At 34.5% G+C, this 12,279-nt stretch overlaps 2 protein-coding genes across 3 annotated transcripts; both read left to right on the top strand.

Annotated features, from left to right (window-relative positions):
* The first annotated feature begins 2,673 nt into the window (after window positions 1-2,673).
* Window positions 2,674-5,952, top strand: LOC115445282 (15-hydroxyprostaglandin dehydrogenase [NAD(+)]). The gene is made up of 5 exons (XM_030171499.2): window positions 2,674-3,090; window positions 3,691-3,930; window positions 4,566-4,739; window positions 5,237-5,391; window positions 5,768-5,952. The coding sequence occupies exons 1-5, from the start codon at window positions 2,992-2,994 to the stop codon at window positions 5,919-5,921; spliced, it is 822 nt and encodes a 273-aa protein (XP_030027359.1). The 5' UTR covers window positions 2,674-2,991; the 3' UTR covers window positions 5,922-5,952.
* A 1,646-nt stretch (window positions 5,953-7,598) lies between these two features.
* Window positions 7,599-12,193, top strand: LOC115445292 (15-hydroxyprostaglandin dehydrogenase [NAD(+)]). 2 transcript variants are annotated; one of them, XR_005112466.1, is made up of 6 exons: window positions 7,599-7,782; window positions 8,390-8,632; window positions 8,845-9,021; window positions 9,327-9,475; window positions 9,697-9,931; window positions 11,509-12,193. XR_005112466.1 is itself a non-coding variant. In XM_030171515.2 (5 exons), the coding sequence occupies exons 1-5, from the start codon at window positions 7,636-7,638 to the stop codon at window positions 9,845-9,847; spliced, it is 867 nt and encodes a 288-aa protein (XP_030027375.2). In that variant the 5' UTR covers window positions 7,599-7,635; the 3' UTR covers window positions 9,848-9,978. The 2 variants fall into 2 exon arrangements, 1 of the variants encoding a protein (XP_030027375.2); XM_030171515.2 differs by lacking the exon at window positions 11,509-12,193 and having other exon boundaries at window positions 9,697-9,978.
* Window positions 12,194-12,279: the final 86 nt, after the last annotated feature.

Genomic DNA, 12,279 nt, shown 5'->3' with positions numbered 1-12,279 from the left:
ATATAAAATCTGAAGGGTACTCTTAGAGGATGTAAATACTATAACTACATAATTAGGTACCTTTTTACTTATAAAAAATTATATGAATCAAGTCTTAAAATAGCCTGATTTAAGTAAAAAATAATCAGATACCTACATAGTGATGAATCTTTAGGGCTTATATATATAAGATAGGTACTTATATCAATAAAAAGCATATTTAAAGCGTAAATGATAGGACTATAAATCTACCTTGAACATTGAAAAGCTTTCAATGTTTACTATCAATTATAACCTCAAATCTCATCGTTTTTTTGGATTAATGCGATATCCCAGCTTGTCCGTTTTAGAAACAATATGTCATGAGAATTTATTAATGATTCTAAATATTACAAACATTTTTCCATTGCTGTTGGTTCCAGGGCGAATTATGTATGGGCACAGAACAATGTCCTTTTTTACTATTTAAAATAATTTATTAATCACATAGGCGAATATAATTGCCCTTATCTGGTTAAGATACTAGATAGTAATAGACTAGATGATAATAATAATATATTTTTTAAGCTATTTTATAAGAAAGCTATTTTATATTTATATGTATACCTAATATATAAAATAAATAAACATATTTCTAAAAACATCAATGTATTTAAAAAAGCGAATCATCTTCCGATGGCGAGGCTCAAGACCCAAGCGACCGGTGAATAGGGATTAAAAGTCAGTAATCCTCTTAATGCGTACCAGCAATACTGCTTTCTGCATTTGGCTCTTGACTCAACGGCCAATTGAGAGCCTCTGGAGATGTTGGTCGAGGCTTTTTCGTATCAACCCATGGAAAAAAACAGGATAATAATTTATTGTAAAGTCCACACCTATCAGTAACCTCGTATGTCAAGTTATAATATTTTGATATTTAATCTTTTTCGGCCTTAATAAGGTTGTCGTTATAGGGAATGATGACGGTAACAAGTATTGACGGTAACTTTCACAATATCGTGCTTGTTGGAAACAATAGTGCTATCTATAATAATAGATCGATCTGAGTACAGCGTTGCAATATCATTTTCAATGACTGGTTGTAGTATTTACTGGTACTACGACAGATCCGGAGTATCAAGACTGTATCGAAGAGCAAAATCACATGCCTGAGTGATTCACCCACCCGACAAATGTCGACCGTACCGTCCTTCTGGATGTATTTCCTATAATTGTTTGTTCTTATAACTCCATATAGAATTGTAGAGAAAGCCCTCAGTTCTCCAAAGACATTATTAAAACATATCTTAGATGTAGATATGAACTGGCACATTTAGACCCATGAAGGATCCTATCAAACTGACGGCGTAGTTTCTCTTCCTTATTTATTCGCGTTCCCTAATACCCTCCACCAGAGGTTTCCAATTTTTATTCGCCAAGGAGAGCTGGAAACACTGATCCGCTTTATCCCGCAACGAAATTAATCAAATAGAAAGATAAGGAGGAGTTGGAAATATTAATTGTCCACTTCCCTCCATAGCAAAGCGAGAGACAAAATAATAAACTAAGGAGGCATTTCAAGCTCAAGTATAGAGACATTTACAACTAGAAAAACCAGTTGTAAAGCATCACGTATAGAAATTAAATGAACGGGTCCTATCACATGAGCTGTTATCTTTGATTACAATAATAGGCATGGCAAAAATTGAGAAAACCACGAAAATTCTGTCTAGTCTCTTATTAAAGACGATTACGTGCAGCTATCTTAGTGCAACAAGACACCCCGAGACCGTCCCGTATGCGCCGAAGAAGGCTATCGCGGGTTTTGGTTGGTATGCCGGTGTATATATATATATATATATACATATATATTATTTAACAAGAAGAAAAGTTAGAAAGTAAAGCTTAATGTATCTAAATTGCCAGCGAAGGCGGGACATAAGAGGAGAAAACATACTTATACCTATGTATTATATTCATATAATAATAATATAAAGGACGCGTGATGATCCTCGCCGATGAGGACAAATAAACCCAAACCTTGCTAAGCTACCACCCTTTCACAAATTGTTTTATCAAATTGTTTCAATTATATCTTTTAGATTCAGATAGAAAGAGGCAGAGGATTATATGTAAGGATTGAGAATTAGGCTGATTGTTTGATTTGCTCAACATATTATTTCATCAGACAAATGACGTAAAATTTTCTGTTTATATCTCTCTATGGCATTGTCAATCATGGCTTACTGGTAACAGATATTATCTGAACTAACATGAAATATCATCGACGGAATAAACATTACTCAAGATCATGATAATGGTGACCTACCGGAGAGATAGCGATGCGATATGTTAAGGGAATGCAAGTCCGAATATGTCGAATTATATAATATCATGATGCATTATACCAACGATAGCTTTTGCTCACGGTTTCGACCGCGTGAATGAATTTTCCGGGATAAAAGTCCCGCTATATATTTCCTAGGGATAAGAAGTAGCCTATGTCCCTACAAGCGTCTCGAACTATCTTCATACCAAATATCAACAAAATTCATTAGGTAGTTTTTGAGTTTATCGCGTTCGGACAGGCAAACAGATGCAGGGGTGGACTTTGTATTATATTTTTTTTTAGATCTTTTTATGCGGAACAATTCTGTCATCCAAGTTTGTTTCGTAACTTCAACCATTTACGCAGCGCAAGAAACGGAAGCTCCCAAAGAAATAAATATTTCCCGTTTTTGCAACATTAAACATTGATGCTCTGCTGTTATTGTTCATGGCTGACCGTGACGTCACGTGATTTATATATAACCTTGATCGGTAAATGGGCTAACCGGCACTTAAATAATTTTTCAAACTGAGTCAGTAGTTCCTAAGATTAGTTTGTTCAAACAAACAAATAAACTCTTCATCTTTATATCATAATATATAGATAAAACATATTTGGTCACGTAATAATTGATAAGATAATGCAAAATAAAAACAATTTACCTAGGACGCACCTAATTCATTTACATACTTACCGGCAAAACAATGGTGTACGAGTGGAAAGACAAAGTAGTGCTGATCACCGGAGCCGCCAGAGGTATCGGGGCCAATGTAGTTCGAATTGCTTTGGAGGAAGGCGTTAAGGTAATTATAATAATATTATTCCGTGAACAGTTATTAATTTAAGTTGCACATACATATTATAACGTTGAGTTTTTTTAAATCGATTGCTTTAAATTCGTCTCTCTAAGCTTTAAGTGGTTTAACTAAAAGGTATCTCCATATAATAATAATATAATAATATCAGGCCTGTATTATATACTGCCCCACTGTAGGGCACGGGCCTCCTCTAATACTGAGAAGGATTAGGCCATATTCCACCACGCTGGGCTAGTGCGGATTGGTAGACTTCACACACCTTCGAAAATTCCTATAGAGAACTTCTCAGGTGTGCAGGTTTCCTCGCGATGTTTTCCTTCGCCGTTAAAGCGATAAATCACAAAGAATACACACATAATTTTTAAGAAAAGTCAGAGGTGTATGCCCTTAGGATTTGAACCTGCGGACATTCGTCTCGGCAGTCCATTCCACAACCAACTAGGCTATCGCCGCTTTTTTATCTTATTTTTTTATCCTTATATCTCAATATATTTCAAACTAATGATAATTAATTTATCTCATGAATTCCTCAATATAACGCAGGGCTTATAAAATTGAGAGCTCGATATTACAATTTATTTCTAGCGCGTAGTCATCATAGATGTCGATGAAACGAACACAGTGGCACTTAAAAATGAATTAAACGCTAAACATGGAGAAGGAAAAGTGGAGTTCATCAAATGCGATGTTACTAATGAGGCTCAGCTGACATCAGCCTACAAATCAGTGCTAAATGACAAAACTAACGAGTACGTGGTTGTAAATTCTGCAGCAATCCTGAATGATAGTTGGGCCACGTATAGAAAACAAATTGATATAAATGTGGTAAGTAAAAACTAGAAAGTTAATGAGCTTAAGATTTTTTTTGTTCAACAAAGACATAGTGTTTGAATAATATCTTAGATATATTGTGATGAATTTGATTTATTTTTGATACTTCCTATTTATAAATTCTTAATAATATTTTGTTTGTTACATGAAGAGCTTGCCGTTCACCTCATGGTAAGCGATACGACCGCCCCTAAACAGCAAATATTTTGTTACTTAAGAAATTAACATAAAGTTTTCTTTATACTTAGAATTGTTTGTAAAATTGTAACTGTAGATTAATGATAAAGAACCATTCATTACTTTCTGAACAGCCAGCCAATCTTATTTACGAATATTATAGTTGCAACAGTTTTTTAAAAAGTTTGGATATTTGCATATTAGAAGTAAACGCAGGGCTGAACGGATTTGGTTGAAAGGCGCACGGGTATCATCAACCCTGGATCGCCACATCGGCTACTTTTTATCCCAGTAATAAAATAATGGATTTAGTTAAATTATTTTTAAATAGATAGACCGTTTTAGGGACTTATGTGACGGGAATGGTTTTTCTCGCTAGCGAAGCTGCAAGCTGCACTAGGAAATTATATAATGCAGTGTTATAGATTCTGAGTATATTTTTTTATTTGCAGACAGCTCTTATCACGGGTTCATTGATAGCACTCGATATGATGCGAGCTGACAAGGGGGGGAAGGGAGGTGCTATAATAAACATGTCGTCTGTAGCTGCCTTGGCTCCCTTGCCTTATACCCCTATTTACAATGCTACAAAAAGTGCAGTCATGCAATTCAGTATTGCTCTTGGGGTATGTGTGTGGTTATATTATTTTTATATGCTATTTCAATTAGTTATGGATAGATAAAGAGAGAGCTTCAGATTTACTCTGTTTTCTAAATATTTTTTCTTATTAATCATCTTTATTATCTTACACTGTTTTAGCCAAGTGCTTTTCAATGTTGGAGTTGAACATTGCTGGATGGAAATATTATCCAATTAATATATATTTTTATTTATTACTATTAATTAGAATCATTTAATTAGTGACTGCCTCGACGGCGTAGTTGCATTGCGTACGCGATACGACACCGCACTAAGTTTCTGGGTTCATATCCCAGGTTGGGACAAAGTGATATTGGGTTCTTCTTCTCAATATCAGTCCGGAGTCTGGAATTTGTGTCCGATATGGCCAGAGACACGCTCCCTATTACATCATAGGATTGAACACACAGGGGAAAAATGGGTGCCCTAGTTACACACTTTTGGGGATAAAGGTGTGTGTGGTAATTTTTATACTTTTTCTAGGCAAACGATTATTACGAGAGAACGCGTGTACGCGTACTGACAATGTGTTTCGGAGCAACGGACACTGGACTTATTGCGTTACAAAATATGGGATGTTTTGATGAAGTCATGGAAAGCAGACTCGGAGAAGCGCTTAGTATTTATCCTGGACAAAAGTAATCATTTTATTTATAGCTAATAGGTTTTTTAAGATACAGTAAAGTGACGGACAGGCTATTTGCGCGATAGTAAGAGCTTATAACAACAAAGATATTACCTAGATCTTAAGTCTCTTAGGTATAATAGAAACAAGAATACAATTGTATATTTATACGGAGGTCTCGTGACAGAAATTGAAATTTAAAAGAGAAACTGTACTATGCAAGAAATCATCCACCTAAGTTATGTGCTTGTTGAAGATGCAGGAACTAACATAGATCAAAGGAATGGTGTATTTAGGTGAAATGTAACATCTTAGATAGGTAATAGATAACCTACTATTACTAAGAATACATACTATTACTGATAAAGGTTGATCTCATGTTCTTCCAGGGTTCAATCTGCAGCTCGCAGTGTCGTAGATGCTTACAAACTTGGAGCAAGTGGAAGCGTTTGGTTGTCAAACGCTGACAAACCCGTAGAAGACATCACTGATAAACACACGGCAGCTTACAAGATACTCACTGATCCAGTATTTGCTAAATAAAATTAAATAAAGGAACGTAATATAAAAGTTATTCTCTAGGTGTTTCATTCACTGCTCTCGCTCACAGCGAGGATGCATGGAGTAGTTATATTATTATGAAGGGCTCGACTTAACGTTGTTGCCTCAACGTGCGCCATAATCATGAATAGTTCGACGGTATAACAGGCTAATAGCTCTTTACTAGGAACTTATTGTATTAAGAACCTGCCTGGTACTTGTTATCTCAATACAGTCTTCGTAAAAACTTAGAAGTTTATATTTATCAATTAAGTTCTACTGAAAGTTTATTCATAGATTAAATTACATTCAGACCACATTTATATTCAATATGTTGAACCGCCTGATCAATTTGTGTTTGCAATACTACAAAACTATATTTTGCCGATATATTTTTTTTAATAAATAAATGCTTTTGTATAATCTTACTGATATTATAAATGCGAATGATTGTGAGGACCTATGTTTATTTGTTCCTCTTTCACGTAAAAACTACTGAACCGATTTGGATGAAGCCATACAGTAATATTGGTTAAACATCAGTATAACATATAGGCTATAATTTATAATAATTTTGTGTAATGTGGTCATAATAATATAACGATACATATCAAGTAAGACGGAAAAAATTGCCATCTTGGCGTACGCTGCCTAAATCATTGGAGTTAGACAAAGAGGATTGTTACTCTTAAATAGTTATAAATAAAAGTCCGCGATAGCATATATCCACCTTTTATGCGGAAGCCACTATGACCAAAATAGTGAGCCATTTGTTTGTCTGTTTGTTATCGATTTTCTCAAAATCTACTGAACGGATTTGTATGAGGTTACGTATGAAAATGGTTGACTCTGGGAAGGTTATAGTATACTTTCTATCTCGGGAAAATATAAAGTGGAACTTTTATCCACAATTTTATCCATGACAGAGAGACTAACAGTCATAATTATGAGGAAAAAACACGAGTTTAATACTTTGTGCTTTCGTAGAAACAGTTACTTTTATTTATTATGCTGCTTGAGTTTTGGCAGTATGTTACGCACAATGTTTCTGTATATCTGTGATGATATTTAATTATGTGCGTTTACATTATTATCTGTTAATGAATCAACGTTAAATAGCCAGTCTTCAACACCTTAAGGGGTTTTATTTATAATTTAATTATTTTTTCATTTACTTATCATAAAAGTGCAAAGTTATAAAAGAAAAATATATCCTTATTTTGTGATAATATTGTTCTCACATTTATAAATCATAAGTACGTTAATTGTAAAGCCAAAAGTGGCAATGACCTCGACACTTTTAGCTGCAGTAATCAAAACCCCGGTATTTGACAGTGATAATGTACGTAAACAATTCAAACCAGAGATAATAATTCCACTGAATGAAATAAGAACAAGTGTCGCGAAATTTAAAAACTGGTTCCTTACTCTTTATTTCTTTAATTATAGAATAAAAATATAGATGCCTGGGGCATATAAAAGACTGGGCCCTTATTCTGTATGATAGTGTAGCCGCGTAACGCGGCCGTGTCATGTTATCTTCGAGAAATGTGCGTGGAATGGTATTCTGTAAGACAAATTTCTATAGTCCTACACATGATGCGTTGTGTTACGCGCTTGTTACGCACTGTTAAAACAACGTGCGGGATAGAGAATAAGGCCCCTGGTCACTATATTATGTGTGAATATTTTATTCTCCGAATGAATTACATAAACAATGAACTGTATTACGATAACGCATTGTAAACTTGTACATTGTACTGTGAACATGTTTGATTTGAAGCATAAAATTGTTCTTTTGACTGGCGGTGCAAATGGTATTGGAGCAGCGATTGTTCAAGCATTTCTGAGAGAAGGCGTTAAGGTATCTAGTAAAGTATCAAACGAAAGTATATCATTACCTATACGCGTAGAGACCATAATATACGTTCATATTATATATGTTTGACGACTACGTGATGGATCGTGGTTGAATTCTAAATTAGGAGAAGTTGACTTGCCTGTTAATTCACTAGGCTAGATAACGAATACTTTTATAAATTTGGAATGAACTTCTTGCATCGGTATTCCCCGAGTGCTATGACTTGTCCTTTTCTAAATGAGGCTTAAAAAGAGTGCTCCTGGTAGGCAAGCGGACTGCTTGCTCGTTTGGCTACTAAGGCAATTAAAAAAAAATAGGATGTTATCTATGTTGTCTTACGCATTCCGAACGGTTCAAATTGATATGACACGCGGTATCAGTGCGAGGAATTTAAACAAATTGGGTTGGTGTTCCCTTTTATTTAAATTACTTACTCCATAGCTGATATGCAGTGTATCGGAGTGTAACTGTAACCAAGCTTCGATGCTTTGTCATTAAAAAAATAATCGAAAGAGGATATATCGTAATTTTGACCGATACGACGTATTTTTTTGTGCACAATATAATCATAAATTGCCTTATAAGTTATACCCTTACTTTGATATTACAGCATATAGCTATACTTGATATCGATGTAAGTTCGGGAAACTCCTTAGAGAACGAAATGAACGAAACCTATGGAGATGAAAAGGTAAAATATTACCAATGCGATGTTTCAAAGGATGAACAACTTCTTGAAACTTTCAATATAGTTCACGATCGCAACAGCTATATAGACATTGTAATAAATAATGCTGGCTTGACTGATGAGAGCAACACAAGTAATATTAGGAGTGAAATTGAAGTAAATTATGTAAGTATCGTAAAGTTGCTTTACCAATACTATTTAAGAAGTAAAAATCGTGCTGTGAATTATGATCAGTGAATATACTTTAGTACGCAAACACTAAACCCAGTAACACTATTCCTCCAATGAAGAAATTAGCAATACTTAAACAAAAAATGGACTTAATGGAAAAATAATTGAGTTTATTTGAAGGATTTTCATGATGGACCTTGTTTTAGATAGCATTAGTCAACGGGACACTAAAGGCGTTGGAGATGATGCGGGTAGACCGAGGTGGGAGAGGGGGCACGGTAATAAATATATCGTCGATTGCATGCCTGTGTCAATTGGCGCCGGCACTTTTTGTATACTTGGGGACTAAAAGCGCTGTGCTGCAGTTCAGTAATTGTATTGGTGTATGTCATTAACTTATTTTGAAATTATTCGTAAGGTGCAGTTTTAGTTTCATTAAATAGCGATATTTTAAATTTATTAAGATAGAAAAGGTTTATATTATACTAATTACTAAAGTAATATGCACAAAAGATAATATAATTAACTTACTTAAATAAAACAGCCTTTAACTCTTATTGTTAAGGGGTTATATTTCAAAATATAGACCCGAAATATTTAATGGCAAATTATTATTAAAGTGTAATAATGAAGGAATAGTATATAAGAGTAAACTTCGGTATTAATATGCACCTATAAACATTTGCAGAGGGAAGAATATTACACTAAGACTGGGGTGAGAGTAATTACAGTTTGCTTTGGAAACACTGATACTACTATCATGCAGAAATTGAAAAGTTTTGACGAAGAAATAAACAAGGAAATGCAAGAAATAATAAAATTATATCCTATGCAATCGTAAGTATTTGAAAATGTTAGTGAAAGCAAAGAAATGCAAGAAAACGAAACCGTTTGACTTTTTGTCTGTCTCAGAACATCCTGAAGCAAACAAACATTTTAGTTGATTAACCTTTATTACCTCATGGTTTTATTTATTTCAAAAAAATTATATTCAATTATAGTTTGTTAAAAAATGCTTGAAACCATAATTTTTTCTTGAACAGTGTTTCAAATTTCAGACAAGAATCAGCAGCGAAAGGTGTAGTGGATGTGTTAAAAAATGGCAAATCTGGCAGCACTTGGCTGGTTGCAAATGATAAACCAGCAGTGGATTACTCATCACATGTTACTGATGCGTACAAAATTATGGCAAAACATTTGAATGATTGATATTTATGTTTTAATTACCATTGGGTAATCAGTCAATGGCGCGGTTAATATAACAATTATTGAAAATCCTTATGCAGATAGTATGTAAGTGGAGATATTATTATACTGGATAAAGATTTGTAGATTATTAATTAATGATTTTCATTGGTTAACAAGTACTTTATATTAGAAATATACAAAAAAATAGTTAGTAAGACTGAGCATCTTTTCAATATAATGGAGTAACGCAATGGAAATATAGGTATTAAAATCAAATTTATAAATATTATTACTTATCCCATAGCTATGTTATCTATATATATAAAAATGAATCCCTATTTCCCTTGGTCACACCATCACGCGTGAACGGTTAGACCGATTTCACAATCCTTTTTTGTTATGTTTGTTATTGTCCGGAGAAGGTTCTTATGAAAGAAAAAATTCAAAAAATGGCGCGGAATATTAGAAAATATAATAAAAATTGTCTGCTTCAGTAGCGTAGTTGTATTGCCTTTCGAATCCTGAGTCGGGCCCAAAAAATTTTGACTGGGTTTTTCTATCGAAATATTAACTCAACTTCAGCTCGGAGTCAGGGAGTTGACGCCGTAACTCGGAAAGCACGTGAAGCCGTCAGGCATCCGCCTGATTTCTCCCTGGTCATGTAGGATTTCAGTCTCCCCATACTATGAGAGTGAAGGAACAGGGAGTGTATCTGGGTGATCTCTGTTGCAATTTCCTGCCATGGCTGGAAGTTGGCTAACATTTTTATTATGTTATTAATAAAATTTGTTGATTGACTGCCTCGGTGGCATAAGTAGTACTGCATGCGCGGTACGGCAGCACTTTGTTTCCGATATGGCGATAGGCTCGCCCCCTATCACATCATGGAAGGAAACACACTTGGCGAAAACACTTGGTGCCCTGGTTGTGCCTCGGCATACACCTTCGAGGATAAATGCGTCATGTGTTTTTTAAAATTAGTTGCAATTGTCGTAAAATACATTGTGTAAAAATAACAATCAGATTTATGACCACATTTGCGTATTAAAAAGGTACACAGTAATTAAAAAGGCACTGATTCAAGATGAGTCTTTATATTATTGTATTTTAATTTATAATTGATGGTGGTAGGTAATTTTATCTGCTCAGATAGCGACCACCGTAGTCTGTACAGTAGATGTAGAACCGTGAACTAGGTCTGGGATTAGCATGACTATAATTACATTAACTGGCAAAGAATAATCATCTCTCGTCAGTCAACACTCTATATAGAATCTACTCCACTTACCATCATGTACAGTAAGGTCACTTTGGCGTGGCCCTATAAAAAAATACCTTGAGCTATTACGTTTAGTATGATATCACTAACGTGAAGACCTATTTTGTAATACTATTGAATAAATTTATATCCGTTGTTCAATTTCAAGGCTTCTGACTGATGCTTTGTATGTTTATTGCCTTGATAAGATATTTAAATTATAGTCATAGGCCTATTAAATTATTGTGTTTTTACGCAATCCTTGTCATGATTTAATAAAGGTTTTTTTTTAATTAATCTTTGTCATTGCGTCAAGGGGTGTTAAGTTTTTAATCTCAATTCTGTAGAATGAGATTAGTGTAGTTTCTGAAATAAAACCAATGCCATGTTTTTAATAAAAGTAAAATAAAACATTGGCACATAGCTTGCAGAACTGATGGGTTATTGGGTACGAAGGTTCTGGAGTGGAGGCCACGAACGGGCAAATGCAGCGTCGGACGTTCACCCACGAGGTGGACAAATGACCTAATAAATATCGCAGGAGGTCGCTGGATGCGGGCCGCTTCCAATAGGTCGAGGTGCAAATCTTTGCGAGAGTCTCATGTTCAGCAGTGGACCTCTTGTAGGTGATGATGATAATAAAGATAAAAAGACTTCCGTGTAATAAGATTTTTTTAAAGATTCATATAATATTACTATATCACCACTTCGCTTGAGAAAATGGGGCTTTATGAATAATTACTACAGATAAAAGAATTGTGTTACAAATAACAACATTGATAATAATGTTTAGTTTGTATTATTCATCGTCAATATTGAATCTAATTAACAAACATTCGTCAAATATACGAAAAATAAACATTGAAAAAAATATTGAAAGTTTTCTATTCACAGTCATCGAAGCGAGACCAATATGGGATTTGAAGGTGCGCTAATTTAGCACAATCGTTGACTACGTCACGTGTTACATTGAACTACGAATTCCCAACGATAATATTTATTTCGATTGTATTGGTCGGCAAACAAACAAATTGTTAACAATGTTAAATTATAAAGAATTGGAAGCAGACGATTTGGGACTCCGGAAACTTCAAATATTTACCAAACACATCAGTCAACTGTTGAGGGAAACACGGTGTTCCCTTCCTCATACTTCAACCAAATATACAGCATCAGCCTTGTTAAAAGTACGTAC

Source organism: Manduca sexta, chromosome 17 (assembly GCF_014839805.1).
Source record: "Manduca sexta isolate Smith_Timp_Sample1 chromosome 17, JHU_Msex_v1.0, whole genome shotgun sequence".
Classification (NCBI taxonomy): domain Eukaryota; kingdom Metazoa; phylum Arthropoda; class Insecta; order Lepidoptera; family Sphingidae; genus Manduca; species Manduca sexta.
The sequence above is the reverse complement of the archived record's forward strand: the minus strand, read 5'-3'. Positions and strand labels throughout refer to the sequence as shown.

What these genes read in the sequence shown, in the direction of transcription:
- LOC115445282 (XM_030171499.2), top strand. Translation starts at nt 2,992, where the DNA reads ATGGTGTACGAGTGGAAAGACAAAGTAGTGCTGATCACCGGAGCCGCC. An exon ending in AACAAATTGATATAAATGTG is followed by an intron (nt 3,931 to 4,565) that starts GTAAGTAAAAAC and finishes TTTTATTTGCAG; the next exon opens with ACAGCTCTTATCACGGGTTC. An exon ending in AGTATTTATCCTGGACAAAA is followed by an intron (nt 5,392 to 5,767) that starts GTAATCATTTTA and finishes ATGTTCTTCCAG; the next exon opens with GGTTCAATCTGCAGCTCGCA.
- LOC115445292 (XM_030171515.2), top strand. Translation starts at nt 7,636, where the DNA reads ATGAACTGTATTACGATAACGCATTGTAAACTTGTACATTGTACTGTG. An exon ending in TTCTGAGAGAAGGCGTTAAG is followed by an intron (nt 7,783 to 8,389) that starts GTATCTAGTAAA and finishes TTGATATTACAG; the next exon opens with CATATAGCTATACTTGATAT. An exon ending in GTGAAATTGAAGTAAATTAT is followed by an intron (nt 8,633 to 8,844) that starts GTAAGTATCGTA and finishes ACCTTGTTTTAG; the next exon opens with ATAGCATTAGTCAACGGGAC.